The 17,752-nt window shown below is 56.1% G+C and overlaps 1 protein-coding gene across 2 annotated transcripts; it reads left to right on the forward strand.

Annotated features, from left to right (window-relative positions):
- Positions 1–56: 56 nt before the first annotated feature.
- Positions 57–15,809, forward strand: MAP4K2 (mitogen-activated protein kinase kinase kinase kinase 2). 2 transcript variants are annotated; one of them, XM_045556120.1, is made up of 32 exons: positions 57–271; positions 395–452; positions 689–779; positions 860–924; positions 1,231–1,286; positions 1,597–1,644; positions 1,730–1,772; positions 2,179–2,251; positions 2,330–2,461; positions 2,535–2,597; positions 3,027–3,108; positions 3,197–3,304; positions 3,721–3,799; positions 3,892–3,950; positions 4,373–4,416; positions 4,499–4,537; positions 4,634–4,667; positions 4,790–4,895; positions 4,974–5,062; positions 5,140–5,181; positions 5,268–5,352; positions 5,447–5,526; positions 5,614–5,674; positions 5,779–5,896; positions 10,461–10,519; positions 10,594–10,697; positions 10,782–10,959; positions 11,729–11,797; positions 11,914–12,000; positions 12,232–12,302; positions 12,375–12,430; positions 12,523–15,809. In XM_045556120.1, the coding sequence occupies exons 1-32, from the start codon at positions 176–178 to the stop codon at positions 12,608–12,610; spliced, it is 2,463 nt and encodes an 820-aa protein (XP_045412076.1). In that variant the 5' UTR covers positions 57–175; the 3' UTR covers positions 12,611–15,809. The 2 variants fall into 2 exon arrangements, with proteins under 2 accessions (XP_045412076.1, XP_045412077.1); XM_045556121.1 differs by having other exon boundaries at positions 119–271; positions 3,218–3,304.
- The last annotated feature ends 1,943 nt before the right edge of the window (positions 15,810–17,752 follow it).

The following is a 17,752-nucleotide window of genomic DNA, read 5'->3' on the forward strand; positions in this document are numbered from 1 at the left end:
CTCCCGGCCGGGCGGCGGGGCATCCCCGCCCTGGCCCCGCCCCTCGCCCCGCCCCCGCGGCCTCGGAGCCACCGGCGTCCGCGCCGTCCCGCCCCGCCCCTCGCCGTCCCGCGCCGTCCCGCCCCGGCTCCGCAGCTCGCACCCGCCAGCCAGCCGGCCCGCCCGGCGCCGGGCCATGGCGCTGCTGCGGGACGTGTCGCTGCAGGATCCGCGGGACCGCTTCGAGCTGCTGCAGCGCGTGGGAGCCGGGACCTATGGCGACGTCTACAAGGTGCGCCGGGCGGCAGGACAGGCGGGAGAGCCCGGAGGAGGCTGCGGGCTCTGCGTTCTGCCGCGGGAACCAGCCCCCAGTCCCGCCCCCTCCTCATCCCGCTTCGCCCCTCCGCCCCTGCAGGCCCGCGACACGGTCACGTCCGAACTGGCCGCCGTGAAGATAGTCAAGCTAGACCCAGGTGAGGGCCAGGCCGGGGCCTCTGCGCCGGAGGGAGGGCGGAGCGCTGGCGGGCACGGTGTGCGGGGGCCCGGGGCTGACATTTGTGAGCCCCCCTGAGAGGCATGCCCCAGGAGGTCCTGTCGCTTAGCACCTCTCTGGCCTGGAGGGAGGCACTCTGTACCCATTTTGCAGATGGGGGCACTGAGTCAGGGCGACCCTTGTGCGGCTCCCCCCATGATTTCTTGTGTCCCCCAGGCGACGACATCAGCTCCCTCCAGCAGGAAATCACCATCCTCCGGGAGTGCCGCCACCCCAATGTGGTGGCCTACATTGGCAGCTACCTCAGGTGAGGCTGCTTTATCTTCTGCTCCCAGGCAGCCCCCATGTGGCCTGCTGCGTGCCCACCCCAGCTCTCTGTCCCTTCAGGAATGACCGCCTGTGGATCTGCATGGAGTTCTGCGGAGGGGGGTCCCTGCAGGAGATTTACCACGGTAAGGCCAGGGCTCCAGGCCCCAGAGGGCCAGGGCCTTCCCCTCACCCCACCTCCACCCCAGTGCAGGGGCAGGAGAGGAGAATCTGGGTCCTGGACTTGCGCACCTCTCCACTCCTGGCTGGCTGTGTGACCTTGAGAGAAATGCTGTCCATCTCTGGGCTCAATATCCCTGCCTATACTAGGAGGGAATTTGGCCAACACATCTTTCACTTAGCAGTGCCTGCTGTTTCTCCAACACAGGGTAGCCTGGGAGGGGCAGCATATCCCCTGGCCCCCCTACCAGCCCTCGCACTTTCTGTTTCAGCCACTGGGCCCCTGGAGGAACGGCAGATTGCCTATGTCTGCCGAGAGGCACTGAAGGTAGCTGGGCCCATGAGGCACTCACCACCCCCAATGCACAGGACCTGTGGGCCAAAAGCCCAGTTGAGCAGTGGAGGGTGGGTGGAGTGGCTCAGGCAGGGCTGGCCTGAGGGGCTGTGGGTCCTACAGGGAACGGGCCCCAGCCCTGTTGCCGGAAGCAGCCCATTTCCCTCTTGGCTTAGTTACTTCCTGTTTGGGGAGAGGGGAGGAGGAAGCGGCTTGGGTGGGGGGCCCCCAGTCCTGAGAGGGGGTTCAGGAGAGGGGTGATAGGGCTGGGTAGCTGCTCTCAGAGATTCCTCTTTGTCCCCAGGGGCTCCACCACTTGCATTCTCAGGGGAAGATCCACAGAGACATCAAGGTACGGGTCTGGCCAAGGGCATCATGGGAGGGAGGAGGAGGCTCTCGGGGCACCAGATGGGATTCTCTTTCCTCCATTCCCACAGGGAGCCAACCTTCTCCTCACTCTCCAGGGAGATGTCAAGCTGGGTCAGTACCCTGGGGACACAGGCAGGGTGAGGGTTCTGCGGGAGCTCTGGGAGTCTTAGAGAGAACCTGGACTTCAGTGCTGGGTGTCCTTAGATAAGTCACTTTGCCACTTGAGTCTCAGTTTCCTCATTCAGAAAATGGAGCAGTACTCCCTTCCTTCTAGAGGTTGGATGAGGTTGGGTCTGTATGGAGACTGACATGGGACAGGCACTCGGTCAGGGATAGTGGGTGGTTGACCCCTTTCTGGAGAGGGACCTGGCTTTGCCTTGGGCCTGTGGCAGCTATGACTGAACCTGGGCCCCCTGCCCATCTGAGCCCCACCAGGTGCATCCTGAGCTTGAACCCTGGGGGTGAGATGGCAAGTGGCAGGCAGAGGGCTGGTGAGAGCCACTGCTTCTCCCTGCAGCTGACTTTGGGGTGTCAGGCGAGCTGACGGCGTCTGTGGCCAAGAGGAGGTCTTTCATTGGGACGCCTTACTGGTGAGGCTGCGCCTCAGGCGGAGGGGGCAGGGGACCACAGGTGTGGCACCCAGCCATCCCATGTTACCCCACCTCTAGGATGGCTCCAGAGGTGGCTGCTGTGGAGCGCAAAGGTGGCTACAATGAGCTGTGTGACGTCTGGGCCCTGGGCATCACCGCCATTGAGTTGGGCGAGCTACAGCCCCCTCTGTTTCACCTGCACCCCATGAGGTCAGCTCAGCACTTGCCCCTTGTGTAACCCTTGTCCTGCGGACCTTGGCCTCTGACCTGGCACCCTCCACAGGGCCCTGATGCTCATGTCGAAGAGCAACTTCCAGCCGCCCAAACTGAGAGACAAGACTCGCTGGTGAGGGCCCACATTCTCCTCCTGGGACCTCCCCCCCCCACCTTTTCAGCCAGGCCCCATGAGCGAGGAGGAGCCTTCTGCCAACTCCCAAGGTGCAGCCTCAAGTGCCCTCTCTGGGCTTCTACAGACCATCTGAGCGAGGGGCCTGGTGGCCCTCTGGGCTGAGGATTCAGTGTGGACAGGAAAGAAGGGCAGAGAGTTGATGACAGAGGATCTGCTGTGTCGCAACACAGCATTGCTCAGGCCAGCTGCCCTTGGCCTTTGCTGGCTCTTTCCTACGAGGGCCCAGCAGACTCCTCTGCAGGGGGGACAGGGCAGCAGGTGGGATGCTGTACACAAGAACTAACCTGAGGGGTGGGGAGTGTCGGGGGGGAAAAAAAAAAAAGAACTAACCTGAGTCTGGGGGTGGGGGGCTCTTGTGCCCACTAGGACCCAGAATTTCCACCATTTTCTCAAGCTGGCCTTGATCAAGAACCCCAAGAAGAGGCCAACAGCAGAGAAGCTTCTGCAGGTGGGAGGCAGGGAGTGGGGTAGGGGGCTCAGTGCTCAAAGTCAGGGGCCTGGACAACAGGGGCCAACCTGATCACCCCCTCCTCCAGCACCCATTCATGACCCAGCAGCTCCCTCGGGCCCTCCTCACACAGCTGTTGGACAAGGCCAATGACCCCCATCTGGGAACGCCCTCCCCTGAAGACTGTGAACTGGAGGTGAGTGACAGGGGCTGGGGAATGGGTCTTGGCCGGGCCTGGTTGGAAGGACCCAAATGTGATGTCAGTCAAGATCCCTTCAACTTGTACAATACTTGCACAGGGGGCTTCCCTCCAGTTGGGCCCACCCATTAGGAATCTTTCCTGAGCTGGGTCTTGCCTCCCTGTAACACCCAGGAACCCTGATAGGTTCCTGCCCTCGGGCCCAGGCTGACCAAGACCATGACCCAGCTTCTTTTTGCTTTCTGTGTGATCTCTCAAAAGTTATTTGACATTTTTGTGCCTGTTTTCTTATATGAGGGTGTCATCTCATCTCACGATAATCTCAGAGGGTTGTAGTGAAATCCACGAACACCTAGTATGATACCAGGCGTGAGGCAAGTGGAGGTGTGTGGGTACTGTTTGTTCTCTCTTAGACGTATGACATGTTTCCAGACACCATTCACTCCCGGGGTCAGCACGGCCCGGCCGAGAGGACCCCCTCGGAGATCCAGTGTGAGTCTTCGGGCGGGGCTGTGTGCGGATTTGCTAGGGGGTGGTTCATCCTGAGACTCCAGCCCTCTAACCCCTGTATTCTGGGCCCCCAGTTCACCAGGTGAAATTTGGTGCCCCACGCAGGAAGGAAACAGACCCCCTAAATGAGCCGGTGAGGGGCAGGCTTTGTGGACAGGGTGGTGTGCAGGGGTGGGGTGGGTGGGCACTCTGGGGGAGCTGGGCACCTCCAATCAAGGGAGCTTTGAGTGGGCCTCAGCCACTGTCCAGGCAGGCCTGTCCCACCCAGGGACCCGGAGGGCTAGGGGCTCCTTCCTGGGCCACATTTCCTTTGCTCCCACAGGCTCGGTCTCTGTCTGCCTTGCTGTCTGTCCCTCCCGCCAGTTTGTCTCTTTGCCCTTTTCTTTCACAATTTCTTGGTCTCTCTGCCTCTCACTGTCTCTCCCAAGTCTCTTGCCTGTCAGCAGCTCCCTTTCCACCTGTCTGTCCTTGCTCTTCCGTGAAGCCCTTGACCATCCTCTCACCTTGTCCCTCTCTCTCTGCCCCTTTCTGGGTCTCTGCCGCGGCTTCCCCCAGTGGGAGGAGGAGTGGACGCTGCTGGGGAAGGAGGAGCTGAGTGGGTAAGTGAGGGGAGGGAAGCTGCAGGGAGGGGTTGGGGGCAGCGGAAAGGCTGACCCGTGACCCCTTTGTTCCCCTGCCCAGGAGCCTGCTGCAGTCAGTCCAGGAGGCCCTGGAGGAAAGGTGAGCAGCTGGACCCCAGGGACGGGCATGGGGCAGCCAGGCCTGGGTGTCAGTCACCTCTTCACACCTCAGCTGCCTCTGGTCTGTCCCCTACAGGAGCCTGACCATGCGGCCAGCCTCGGAACTGCAGGTGCAGAATGGAAGGAGGCTGGAGCTGGGCGTGAGGAACCCACTGCAGAGGGTGTGATGGGGTAGGGCAGGTTACAGAGCCACCTGCTAACAGCCAGGCTGGGCCCCCAACCCTCCTGCCAGGAGCTGGACTCTCCAGAGGATTCCATGGGAACCATCAAGCGGGCCCCATTCTTGGGGCCACCCCCCTCTGAGCCTGCAGCTGAGGACCCTCTATCCAGCCCCCCAGGTGAGTCCCAAGCTTGGGAGGCCAGGCAGGCCCAGGGTAGGGGCTGGGCAGAGAATCGCAGCCAGTCTGTGCCTACAGGAACCCTGCCCCCACCTCCACAAGGCCCTGACAGCCCCCCACTGCTGCCCACCGCCTGGGCCACCATAAAGCAGCAGGAGGATCCTGAGGTGAGGGGTGCTGCCAGGGGGTGGGGGGTGGGTGGCAAGGGCCTCACCTTGGCCCTGACCCCTTCCCTCCCTCCTAGAGGTCGTCCTGCCATGGGCTGCCCCCAACCCCCAAGGTGCACGTAAGTGTTTGCCCGTGGCCCCACTGCCCGCACCGCTGCCCCTGCCCTGCCCCTACGTGCCCTTCCAGCCTCTCACTCCTTCACAGATGGGGGCCTGCTTCTCCAAAGTCTTCAATGGCTGCCCCCTGCGGATCCACGCTGCTGTCACCTGGATTCACCCTGTTACTCGGGGTAGGCTGGGAGCAGGGAGGGTGCAGGAGCCCAGGAATCCCTCAGCTTGGGCCAGGGGGCGTGACTGACCTCTGACCTGTGCCCAAACCTGCAGACCAGTTCCTGGTGGTGGGGGCCGAGGAAGGCATCTACACCCTCAACCTGCATGAACTGCACGAGGACACGCTGGAGAAGGTGAGGCCTGGCTGGCCGTGGAGGGTAGAGGGCTTTGAGGGCCCCGGGTGCTGACCACCAGTCCACCTGTCCCTCTGTCATCTCCAGCTGATTTCACACCGCTGCTCCTGGCTCTACTGTGTGAACAATGTGCTGCTGTCACTCTCAGGTACAAGATGGGACTGGCAGGGAGGTGACCCCGCAGCACCCACAGCTCCTCAGTACCCTGCCCACCAGCACCCTCGAGCCCCTGCCTCTCTCCCTCCCTGGCAGGGAAATCTACGCACATCTGGGCCCATGACCTGCCAGGCCTGTTTGAGCAGCGGCGACTACAGCAACAGGTTCCCCTCTCCATCCCCACCAACCGCCTCACCCAGCGCATCATCCCCAGGTCAGGGGCCGTGGTGGCGTGCAGGGAACTGGGAGGCAGAGGGGCAGAGTGGGGCCAGAATGTGGCCCTGCCCGTTACTGGGACCCCTGTGATTTTCGAGGGTTGCTTGCCCTCTCTGAGCCCATTTCCTCCTCCATCAATACAGTTGACAGCCCCCTCCAGGTTTGTAGGGAGGCCAGGAGGAGGTAGTGGACGTGAAAGTGTTTTGCAGATTCTGAGAGCCTGGTTGTTAGGGTATGGTGCTTGATTTGACAGTTGAACATTTCCTGAGCGTGTATGCTGTGCTTGGCCCTGTTCTGGGCCTGGGGACGTAATGAGTCAAATGAGTCCTTGCTTTCAAGAGTCGGGGGAGATGTGGGCCCATTATCAGACAGTTAGCCAGCCTGAGCACGAGCAAGACCCCATCTCTACCAAATACAGAAAAATTAGCCGGGCATGGTGGCACACGCCTGTAGTCCCAGCTACTCGGGGTGTGAGGCAGGAGGATCGCTTAAGCCCAGGAGTTTGAGGCTGCAGTGAGCTGTGATGACACCGCTGCACTCTAGCCAGGGCGACAGAGCGAGACTCTGTCTCAAAAAAAACAAAACAAAAAAAACCACCAGACAGTTAGCACCTGGTGCTGAGAGCCAACTAAAAGGGGACCTGGGAGGGGTCAGGGAGGCCTCAGGGAGGCCAGGCAAGCTCATGGAGTTTGAAAGGACATTAAGGTTTCCCCGGCAGAAGAGCTAGGAACAGCATTCCAGGCAGAGGGAAGAGCGAATGCATGTGGGGTGAATGGATGCTCTGGGGAGCTCAGGGGTGTTTGGCCTGAGGGAGGAGGCAGAATAGCCTGAGTGGAAGCTGCACAGGTGGCAGAGCCCCTGCTTTGATGCTGGGCCCAGGATTTGGGCCTCGTCCAGCTGGCAGTGGCACCATGAGCGTGTTAAAAGGATTGCGCTGTGTGCTCATCGGGATTCTTCCTTTTGTAGGTGATTCAACTCACTGGCGTAAGCACAGAAAGGGGACTTAACGACTCATGTAAATGACAGTTCAGGACTAGGGTTAGCTTCAGGCCCCACCGGATCTGGGTTTAAATGGCCCCAGCAGGAGTCTTTTTGCATGTCTTGGCTTTGTTTTCCTCGTGCTGCCTTCATTCTCACACTGGCTGTCTTGTCACGTGACGGCTGCCCGCACTTGCAGGCCCGTGTCCTGCTAGCTAACAACTCAGTGGAACTAGAACCTCTCTTTCCAAGTCATTCCCACAAAAGTCCCGAAGCCCATTCTTTTTTTTTTTTTTTTTTTGAGACAGAGTCTCACTCTGTTGCCCGGGCTAGAGTGAGTGCCGTGGTGTCAGCCTAGCTCACAGCAACCTCAAACTTCAAACTCCTGGACTCAAGTGATCCTTCTGCCTCAGCCTCCCGAGTAGCTGGGACTACAGGCATGCGCCACCATGCCCGGCTAATTTTTTCTATATATACATATGTTTTTAGCTGTCCATATAATTTCTTTTCTATTTTTAGTAGAGACGGGGTCTTGCTCTTGCTCAGGCTGGTCTCGAACTCCTGAGCTTAAACAATCCGCCCGCTTCGGCCTCCCAGAGTGCTAGGATTACAGGCATGAGCCACCGCGCCCGGCCCCGAAGCCCATTCTCATTGGTCTAGCTTAGGTGCATGCCTGCCCCTGCGCCAGTCACTGGGGCCAGGGGATGTGGGGCGCGGGTGGCCAGGCCAGGGTCACATGCTATCCCCTGGAGCCTGGGGGAGGGAGAAGGGCTCGTCAGCCCCCCAAAGGAAAACCCCAGTCCTCTTGCCAAACGGGAAGGATGCTGGGCAGATGAAAACAAGATGGCTGGCTGTGGCAACAGTGGAAGGGAACAGTGGAGGAGGGAAGGCCGGTGGAGTGGCCTGAGAGGATGGAGGTTGGGCTGAGGGCTGGCACCCGAGCAATGTGCAGGAAGTAGCACTGACAGGATCGAGCGCTGGCTGGAGTGAGGGTGGTGTCAGGAGGTTGCGCAGGAAGATAACGAGCTCTGCCTTGTCATGTGCTTTATGAGATGCCGGGAGGACATCTGAGGGGAGAGTCACTCCTTGATCATTCAGTGAGTATCTCCACAGCATCTTGTAGGTGCCAGGCCGTGTCCTGGGGCTTGAGATGCTCCTTATCTCCTCACCACTGTCTCGTGGAGGGAGACAGACAGTAGTGCACGTGATAAAGGAGGGTGTTCTGTGTGATGCACCAAGGTGGGGGTGGCTCTGTGAAGAAGGCCAGGAGGGTGGGGTGTAGCCTGCGGTTTCAAACAGGGTGGTTGAGAAAGGCCTCGCTGAGAAAGTGCTGTTTGAGCAAAGCCTTAGAGGAGGTGAGGAGGGAGCCCTGTGGGTACCTGGGAGAAGGACGTCCCAGGAAGAGGGATGGCCAGTGCAAAGGCCCTGGGGCAGAAGCAGGCCTGGCCTGTTTGGGGAGCAGCGAAGAAACTGCAGAGGGAGCCATGGGCTGAGAGTTGCACGAGCTCACTGCTGCTGCTGTGTTCACCAGAGTAGAGTGAAGGAGTGAGGCGGAAAGGGGAGACCCCTCAGGAGGCTGTTGGAGGTGGCGGTGGCTTGGGCCAGGGTAGCAGTGAAGGAGGAGAAAATGGTTCGATTCTGGTTCTGTTTTGGAAGTTGAGCCAACAGGATTTCCTGACGGTTGGTGGTGGATGGAAGGGAAAGGAGTCAAGGATGGATGATTCCAGGGTGTTTGGCCTGGGCAACAGGAAGGATGCAGCTGTCATCAGCTGTGGGTTTCAGGGGGAGCTGAATTCAATTTTGTCACATTAAGATGCTTGTTAGATGTGCAAGTGGGACCTCCATCCATCTGTGGCTGGGTGGGGCTGGACTCCAAGGAGAGGGGGTTTGCTATGGGATCAGACATTGTCATGACCATGTGGGTTGTGGGAACCACGGGACTGAGCAGGGAGGGCAGGGGATGCCGGGCCAGTGGCTGCTCCAGCTGGGCAGATCAGGAGGGCCCAGGCCCTTCCTGTGATGTGTTCGCTCCTGGACTGCATCTGGAGCCCTGTGGCCTCAGGGCTTCCTGAGCTCAGTCCCCAAGCGAGCTTGTGCTTTGGCCCAGGACCTGCAGGAAAGAGGCCTGTCAGAGCCCCAAAGAGTTGCAGGCAGCTTTGGGCCAGTGTTTGGGAAATCACAGAGTCACAGTGTCCACTTTGAATGTAAAAAAACAGGGGGCTGGAATTGTTTGGAGAAGAAACAAATACAAAACTATATGCCTCTGTCCCATCCAAAGACCAGTTGGGGAAGCGGGTGGGCAGAACAAGGGGAGAGAGGGAAGTGGCAGACAGACAAATGTTGGCTTCCTGTCCATGTCCTGGCAGAAGGTACAGACAGGACCTGGGTCGCTGAGTGGAGATGGCAGGGCTGCCGGCATGTAGCCCCGTTCCCCAGGGGAAGAAACAGGCCCAGAGGGTCCTCTGGGGGATTACGGGACACTCAGTGACCAAGGCAAAGACCCTTCTCTTTTTTTTTAATTGATAATTTCATTATAGTTATATCATAATTTCTACATTTTTAAGTTTATTTTAGTCAGATACAGTTTTTTTAATTAATTTTTTTATTATTTCAGCATATTGTGGGGGTACAAAAGTTTAGGTTACGTATATTGCCCTTGCCCCACCCCCAGGCAGAGCTTTAAACGTGTCTATCTCCTAGACAGTGTGCATCGCACTTATTATGTATGTATACACCCATCCCCCCCCAAAGACCCTTCTGATGACCATCCCTCACCCGTCTCCCCAGGCAACAAGGGAGCCACCCACTGGACCCTCAGGGCTGTAGCCTCAGCTGAAGAGGCAGAGGACAGGCCCTTAGCCCTTTGAAGTCCTTTAACCTCCTTGGGCCTGTTTTCCCATCTGTGAAATGGGCCATGAGCACTTTGTGCAGTCTGGGAGCCGGAGCCTGCATGCTCTCATTTCTTCATTTATACCTTGTCTTCACCTAAAAAGGATTGTCAATGACTCGAAATAGGTGGAAAAATACTAATACAGGCTGAGACCAGGTGCAGTGGCTCACGCCTGTAATCCCAGCACTTTGGGAGGCCGAGATGGGAGGATCGCTTGAGGCCAGGAGTTCAACACCAGCCTAGGGAACATAGCGAGACCCCCATCTCTATTTAAAAAAAAAAAATACTAATACAGGCTGATAAAAGCCAGCCCTCTGTGAGCACACAATGTGCTGGACACTGCTCTCAGTTTCTCCCCTCTTTGACCCTCCAGGATGGGCACCACTGTTATCCCCATTCTATAGAGGAAATTGAGGCACAGAGATGTTAAGTGACTTGCACAGAATCACAGAGCTAGAGGTAATTCTGTGACCCAAAGCCCTGGACTGGACAGAGACGCTCCAGACTGTCGAGCCTCGAGACCCACTCCAGGTCCTCTGCCCTTCACAGCTGTTCCCTGGGCAAGTTTCTCTGCCTCTCTGAGCCTCAGTCTCTCACCTGTGAAGTGAGAAGATAGTGCCCACTTCATAGGGCTCTGTGGGGACCTTGCCCGCAGATGGCACCCAGACACATGCCCTGGTTGTCACCCCTATAGGCGTTTTGCCCTGTCTACCAAGATTCCCGACACCAAAGGCTGCCTGCAGTGTCGTGTGGGTAAGAATGGGGCCAGGGTGCTGGGCAGGGTGGCAGTGCAGGCCTGGCCCTCTGCCAACTACTACTTCCCGCAGTGCGGAACCCCTACACGGGCAGCACCTTCCTGCTGGCCGCCCTGCCCGCCAGCCTGCTCCTGCTGCAGTGGTATGAGCCGCTGCAGAAGTTCCTGCTGCTGAAGGTGAGGGGTGCTGGGGGAGGCCCAGGGCACCCTCAGGGGTCTGTGGGGAGAAATGGAGACCTGAGCATCCCTGCTGCCCCCCAGAACTTCTCCAGCCCTCTGCCCTGCCCAGCTGGGATGCTGGAGCCACTGGTGCTGGACGGGAAGGAGCTGCCTCAGGTGTGTGTGGGGGCCGAGGCACCCGAGGGGCCTGGCTGTCGTGTCCTGTTCCATGTCCTGCCCCTGGAGGCTGGCCTGACGCCTGACATCCTCATCCCACCTGGTGAGCAGGAGGGCATTTGTCAGAGAGACAGATGGGAGGGAGGCAGGGGTAAGGCTCTCAAACTAGGCTCCTCACAGCCCTGGGCTCTATGGAGACCTGGGGGCCTGCGGGTGCCGAGTCTGGTATGGAGTGCCCGGCCTCCCTTCAACAAGCTTCCATAAAAGGTTTTATAGGCTACAGGGCATGGCAGCTAAGGAAAATCTGGCCAGCGCTGCGCTGGACCGAGGCAGGAGCCGCAGGAAAGAGCCAAACCTGGCAAGGCTGGGACAGGGGCCTCCACCCCGAGCAAGGGAGCTGCAGCTGGGAGCTGGGGCCGCTAGGGAGTAGAGATGGGTGACGGAGAGGGGAAGGTGTACATGGTCTAAGGCCTCCGGGGTGCTGGGTTTTCATTCTTGACCCTCACAACAGCCCTGCAAGGTGGGCATTATCATGCCTGTGTAACAAATGAGGAAACTGAGGCTCACGGTGACTTGTTCCAGGTCACACAGTGACTGAGTCACGAGGCCTGGTTCACCTGACTTTGGAGCCCTCCCATGGCTTCCTGGGACTCCTCCCATGCTCCCCAAGAGCCTGAGGATGGGTCACTTACCCTTTCTGAGCCTCAGTTCCCCAGCTGTGCAGTGAGATTAGGATTCCCAACCCCATGTGGCCATGGTGAGGCTGAAGTGTGCTCATGGCCAAGGGCTGGCTGTAGTATGTCCCCTGTGTTCTGTTGGGGCCCAAGTGTGCTGGTGGCTCAGCCAGCCCTATCTCCCTTCTCTGTCTGCAGAGGGGATCTCAGGCTCGGCCCAGCAGGTGATCCAGGTGGACAGGGACACCGTCCTCGTCAGCTTTGAACGTGAGTGCCCCGGGGTCAGGGCTTGGGCCAGCGGATCGTAGGGGTGAGGGAAGCCTGGTGGTCTGCCTCCCCAGAGGGGCCACGCACCTCCACCTACCAGCCTCCTCCCTGTGCAGGCTGTGTGAGGATAGTCAACATGCAGGGTGAGCCCACGGCCACACTGGCACCTGAGCTGACCTTTGACTTCCCCATCGAGACTGTGGGTGAGTGAGCAGAGGCGGGGTGCGGGACTTTGTCTGGCCTGGAACACGTGAGGAGGCTCAGGGGCCCAGGGCTGGAGGTGGGACAAGGAGGTAGATCCCCCAGCCCCTCTCGAGAGCCAGCTTGGACACTTGAGGTCAGCGAGGACCTGTGGCCCAGACCTGGGTGGGTGTGGCTTGGGGCGTCAGTCTCCTCAGGGCAGGCGCAGGGCTGATGGCAGCCCGGCCTCCTAGTGTGTCTTCAGGACAGCGTGCTGGCCTTCTGGAGCCATGGGATGCAAGGCCGCAGCCTGGATACCAACGAGGTGCGTGGGGCTCAGGGACTGGCCTGCCCCTGCCCTCTGGTCCCCACCTCTCAGTGCCCTTTGTCTTCCCAGGTGACCCAGGAGATCACAGATGAGACGAGGATCTTCCGAGTGCTCGGGGCCTACAGGTGGGCAGTGGTGCCTCAGCCTCCCCAGAGGAGGGACGGGCGTGCCTGAGTGCGTCCCACCCTGCTTACCTCTGCTTCTCCATCCCCTCCAGAGACATCATCCTGGAGAGCATTCCCACCGACAACCTGGGAGCACACAGCAACCTTTACATTCTCACAGGCCATCAGAGCACTTACTGAGCTGCAGGCCTGGCCAGTGGCACCCCGCCCCACCCCCATGCCTTAGTTGCAGACCCTTTTGGGCAAAGGGGCCCCTCCCAGATAGAGGAGCCCAGGCCCCAGCTCTGCTGGGGCTGATGGGCAGAAATAATCCTGAGGTGTTTAGGAGCTGGGGAGGGAGGGGAACCCACCCATGCCTCTGCAATAACTGCACCGGGGAAGCTGCTGTCACCTCCCCCTCCCCAGGGGGCAACCCAGTCCCTAGTGCCCCGAGGCAGGGGGCCCTGGGCCATCCATTCCACATTTCCTTTCCACGCATTCTGCCCAGAGCCTGCCCCAGCACTGTCCTGGGGAACATGGTATTTAAAAGAGAGCACTAGTTTGGTATTAAAGCTGGTTTGGTTTACTCCTCTGGTCCCTCTGGGTGGGGGGAGCTGAGCCCACTGCCTCAACTCCCTCCTCCCCTCCCTCTCTCCCTCTAGCACACCTTTCTGTGGCCACCAGGTACTGTGCACGCACCATGGAAGGGTGGGGCTACCAGTGTTTTGGGGAAGCCTGGTTGGGGTAACAGGAGGCCAGTGGCCCCAGCTGCCATCTCAGCAGCACCGTGTTTTCCTGGGCTCCCTTGCTCAGAACTAACCCTCAGCTTTGCAGTTTAAGGCTTCTGCTGTAGTTTGGCATGCCGAGGACTCATGCAGATGGGGGCTCCTGAACAAAGGGACTCATCATCTCACCTGCTGGCCTGTGGAAGGGCCCAGGAGGGGCCAGCCAAGGGTGTTCCATCCAGCCTCAGAGAGGCTGCTGCCTGTAGAAACAGCCCGCTATGATCTGCAACCCCGCCCAGGCCTGGAGCTGCCTCCCTGCCTCCCACCTCCGGCCTAGGTGTCAGGCCAGGTACATTAGATCACAGCAGGAGCATCAAGTCAGACTGGAGGGAAGATTAGCCTGTGTCCCTATAGCAAATACTCCTGGAGGGCCCCCTCAGTGCCAGGCCCTGGGGTCATTACCAGGATAGGGACCAGCCCCCAGGGAGGGGGCATCCTTGCTGGAGTCCACATGTCAAGGGTGTGTCAGTGACCTTGTGCTTCAGGTTGTCATTCTCCCCTGTTTGCCTCTCAGAGGGTTCCGACCTCAAGGCCTTCCAGGGCCAGGGGTCCCCCTGTTGCCCCAGGCACTGACTGGCTGCTCTTGGGCAGGAGCAGATGAGGCCAAGGAGGCAGGAGGAGCGCTGCCTTGAGGGGTGGGGGGCACAGGCAGGGCTCGGCCTGCAGGGGGAGGAGGGAAGGCCCAGGTCAGGCCTGGAGGTGGTCCCACTATCTTCCTTCTGACATTTAAGACAAGTGTTTGAACAAGAGCTTTCTTGCACATGGTGGCCGGCAGTAAATACTTGCTAAATGAATGAAGCAACGTGGGGGTGGAGGGTGGATGGTGGATGGCCCCCTGTGTGAATAGACTGTGGCTCCCATGGATGTCACATTGTCTCCTTGTCCACCTCCAGCAGAGCTCTGCCTGCTCGGACTCCTTCAGTGACTGGGAGGGTTTCTTGGATGAAATAGGGAGCCAGATCAGGGCAAAGACGAATCTCTTGGTATCAGCTGTTCACACCCGTGTTCCCCATGAGACCCAAAGGAGGGCAAGAGGCACCTTCCAATTCTGATTTGCACCTGCCTGAAGGGCATCTAATGGTCCACATATGAGGGGATAGGGATACAAAATGAATTCCTTTCCAGATCTCTTGGAGGGATACTGGGGGCAGTGGGTGGGGGTGGGGGGTGAGCTCCCATTCCCCAGAAGCCCCTGACCCTAGACCCCAGTGCTCTGGGGAGGGCCGGCCTTCTGCCCACACAGCGGCAGGCACCAGGCAGCGCCACCTTGTGGCAGGTCTCTCCGGTCCTCAGATCCTGTCTGCAAAGGGGGTTTGTGCGTCAGAGTGCAATGTGCCAAAGTGGGGGGGCCTGTGAAACACTGGGGCCTCTGATGAAATGTTTGCTGCCAGCAATGGCAGACTGCAAGCCAAAGAAAGGCCAAAAACCGGGGAACATGCACTGAAAAACTAAAACTTTAAATTTTATTTATGTATTTTTTAGTAGGTAGCCCTTTCCCCATTGTACATATTTTTTAAAATACAAAAGAGGTATGTTATAAGCTTTGTTTGTGGTTAGAAAATAATAAATAAATAAATGAACAAACAAACAAACAGAAGAGATATGGTAAATCTCCCTCTCACCTGTCCCCAGCCACCCAGGTCACGGTTACTTATGAACCCTTCTAGAAGTTTTATGCATACTTGGACAATTTTATTCTTCCCCCTCTTTTATACATATGGTAACATTCCACATACTGTACTGACCTTGCCTTTTTAAACTATATCCTGGAGAATACGAATGTATTAAATTACCACATGTATCCCCAAAATCTCTTAGAGATCTTTCCATTATCAATGTTCCCCTTTGTTTTTTTCAAAGCTGGTGTGTAGGTTCCCTTGTGTAGGTTCCCCATAACTAATGTTAATGAGCTGTTATTAGATCTCTACAGATGGAAATTTAAGTTGTTTCTACTACTGTGATATTACAAACAACACTGCAATAAATATTCTTATGCCAGTGCCACTCTGTACATATGCAGGTGTTTCTGCGGGATAAATTCCTGCAAGTAGCATTACTGAGTCAGAGGTGGCTGCATTTGTCATGGCAATAGCTACTGTCAAATTGCCCTCCACGGAAAGAAACCTGTGGGATGGGTCAGACCAGACACTTTTAAGTCATGTTCATGGACAAGTAGCAGGGACATGGGCACCCCAGAATGTTTGAGTAACTGGCCTGTGCGTGGAGTCATCCTGGCTGGGATGGTCAACGGAGAGCCATGATGTATGCTTCAGGACGGCAAGGGATGTGCCACGTGCCCATAGGATGTATGTCCAGCACCTGCTCACTGCACACAGGAGGGCCTTATGAATGAAGGAGACAACATAACATGGTGGTGAAGAGATGGCCCTGGAGTCTGGCCAGTGGACTGGGTGAGCCACCCCAGCTTGCTGAGCTTTATTCCCCCCAGGTATACCATATCCTAAGCCAACTGCAGGGGTGTTGGGAGGACTGAAAATACTGTAATATACATAATGCAATAACATAGATGAATCTTGGAGGTAAATTAAAACAGTGAACTGCATAAAACTACACACGGTGTTATAGCATATAATAAAGCTCAAAACCAAGCAAAACTATACCATCTATTGTTTGGCAACACAAGCATGTGATAAAATGCTATTAAAGATCAAGGGAAGGAAAAGCACAAAATTCAAGACGGTGGTCCCTGAGGGGAGTGTGGGATGGGATAAGGAAGGACCCCAGGAGTTTGCAAAGGTGTTGCTGGTATCTTGGCTCTCAGGTTCGGCGGTAGGTTCATGGGTGTTCGATTTATAATTCAGCTCCTAACTCAATAAGGTGCCACACATCCTTCTGTATGTATCAAATATTAGGTAATAAAATTTAATTTTAAATACTACTATTTAATAGTAATCACTCAAAAAATAGAACTGGCTTGAAAAACAAAACTAAAAACAAAGATGATCCCTTCCTAAATGAAACCAAGTGGAAAGGAATCACACCAGTGTTCTGCATAGAACTCTGGGCAGAACACTCTCCCTGTAGTTGCTGTCTTCTATGATTATCTTTTCTTTCTCTTTTTTTTTCAAATGTCAAGTTTCTACTTCTATATGTCTTTTATTATTGTTTTTAAACAGCTTTACTGAGGTATAATTGGCGTACAATAAACTGCATTTATTAAAAGTGTACTATGTGATGGCTTTGACATATGTATACACCCGTGAAACCATTAGCACAGTCAAGATAACGAGCATCCCCTTCACTCCCCGGTTTCCCTGTGCTCCTTGGTAATCCCTCCCGCCTGCTCCCCACTGCCTCCCATCTGCAAGTAACCACTGATCAATCTGCTGTCACTATAGACTGATTTGCATCTTCTAGACCTTATACAGCTAGAATCATACAGTATGTATTGTGTTTTCTCTGGCTTCTTTAACTAAGCATAATGATTTTGAGATTCACTCATGTTGCTGCATGTATTAACAGTCATTTCTTTTTATTGCCAAGTGATATTCCACTGTATGGATGTACCACAGTTTGTTTAGCTATTCACCTGTTGATGGACAATGTGGACCATGTCTAGTTTTGAACTATTACAAATAAAGCTGCTATGAACATTCATGTACATGTCTTTGTTGGATATATTCTTTCATTTCTCTTGGGTAAATACTTTAGAGCGGAAGGATTGAGTCATATGTACAAGTATACGCAGTTTAAATTTTTAAGAAATTACCAGCTGAGTGTGGTGGCACGTGCCTGCTGTAGTCAACAGCTACTCAGGAGGATGAAGTGGGAGGACTGCTTGAGCCCAGGAGTTCAAATCCAGCCTTGGTAACATAGTAAGGCCCCATCTGTAAAAAAAAAAAAAAAGTTTTAAATAAATAAATAACAAACTGCCAAATTTTTCCAAAGTGGGTGTACTGTTGGGTTTGGCAACCTCATTCTGTGTTCTTGGTTCTTGGTGTGCTCTTCCCAAAGAATGACCAGACATGCCAAAGTAAGGCAAGCACGAGCTGAAATATAATTGAGGGGGAGCAAGATAGGATTATAGAGCATGAGTTAAGATAGGGGTTTACAGAGCAAGATGCATACGCCACAGATGACAACCAGACCCCCTGTCATAGGAAAACAAAACTTGATTATGGTCTGGGTCTTGTTTTATAGTGTCCGGATAGGGACCTCCTTGTGGCTCAGATGTCATCATGGAACCACTCTGATGGACAGTTGGCAGTTATATGACCTGAGTCTTACTGTGTATGTGGATTTCTCATGAGCCTCTCTCAAAACCTATGGTGGTGGGGGGTGAACCACAACATAAATTTAAGTTAATGAAATGATAATTAGCCTTAGGTTGTCCTAAGTCACCTTCCAGAATCTATTATACCTATGCCACTTTGCCCATAGGCTAGAGTCCTCTGCGTTCTTTTGCAGTTGGTGTGCTAAATTCTGATTGGTAGACTGGTAGGGCGTCCCCACCACCCCCAGGTATGGCAATTTATGGGGACAGGATTAAGGTGGCACAGCACCGAGATGGGTGCCTGAGGCTCACCCTTGTCCCTCT

This window comes from Lemur catta, chromosome 7 (genome assembly GCF_020740605.2).
Source record: "Lemur catta isolate mLemCat1 chromosome 7, mLemCat1.pri, whole genome shotgun sequence".
Lineage (NCBI taxonomy): Eukaryota > Metazoa > Chordata > Mammalia > Primates > Lemuridae > Lemur > Lemur catta.

What these genes read in the sequence shown, in the direction of transcription:
- MAP4K2 (XM_045556120.1), top strand. Translation starts at nt 176, where the DNA reads ATGGCGCTGCTGCGGGACGTGTCGCTGCAGGATCCGCGGGACCGCTTC. An exon ending in AGAAGTTCCTGCTGCTGAAG is followed by an intron (nt 10,698 to 10,781) that starts GTGAGGGGTGCT and finishes GCTGCCCCCCAG; the next exon opens with AACTTCTCCAGCCCTCTGCC. An exon ending in CTTCCCCATCGAGACTGTGG is followed by an intron (nt 12,001 to 12,231) that starts GTGAGTGAGCAG and finishes CCGGCCTCCTAG; the next exon opens with TGTGTCTTCAGGACAGCGTG.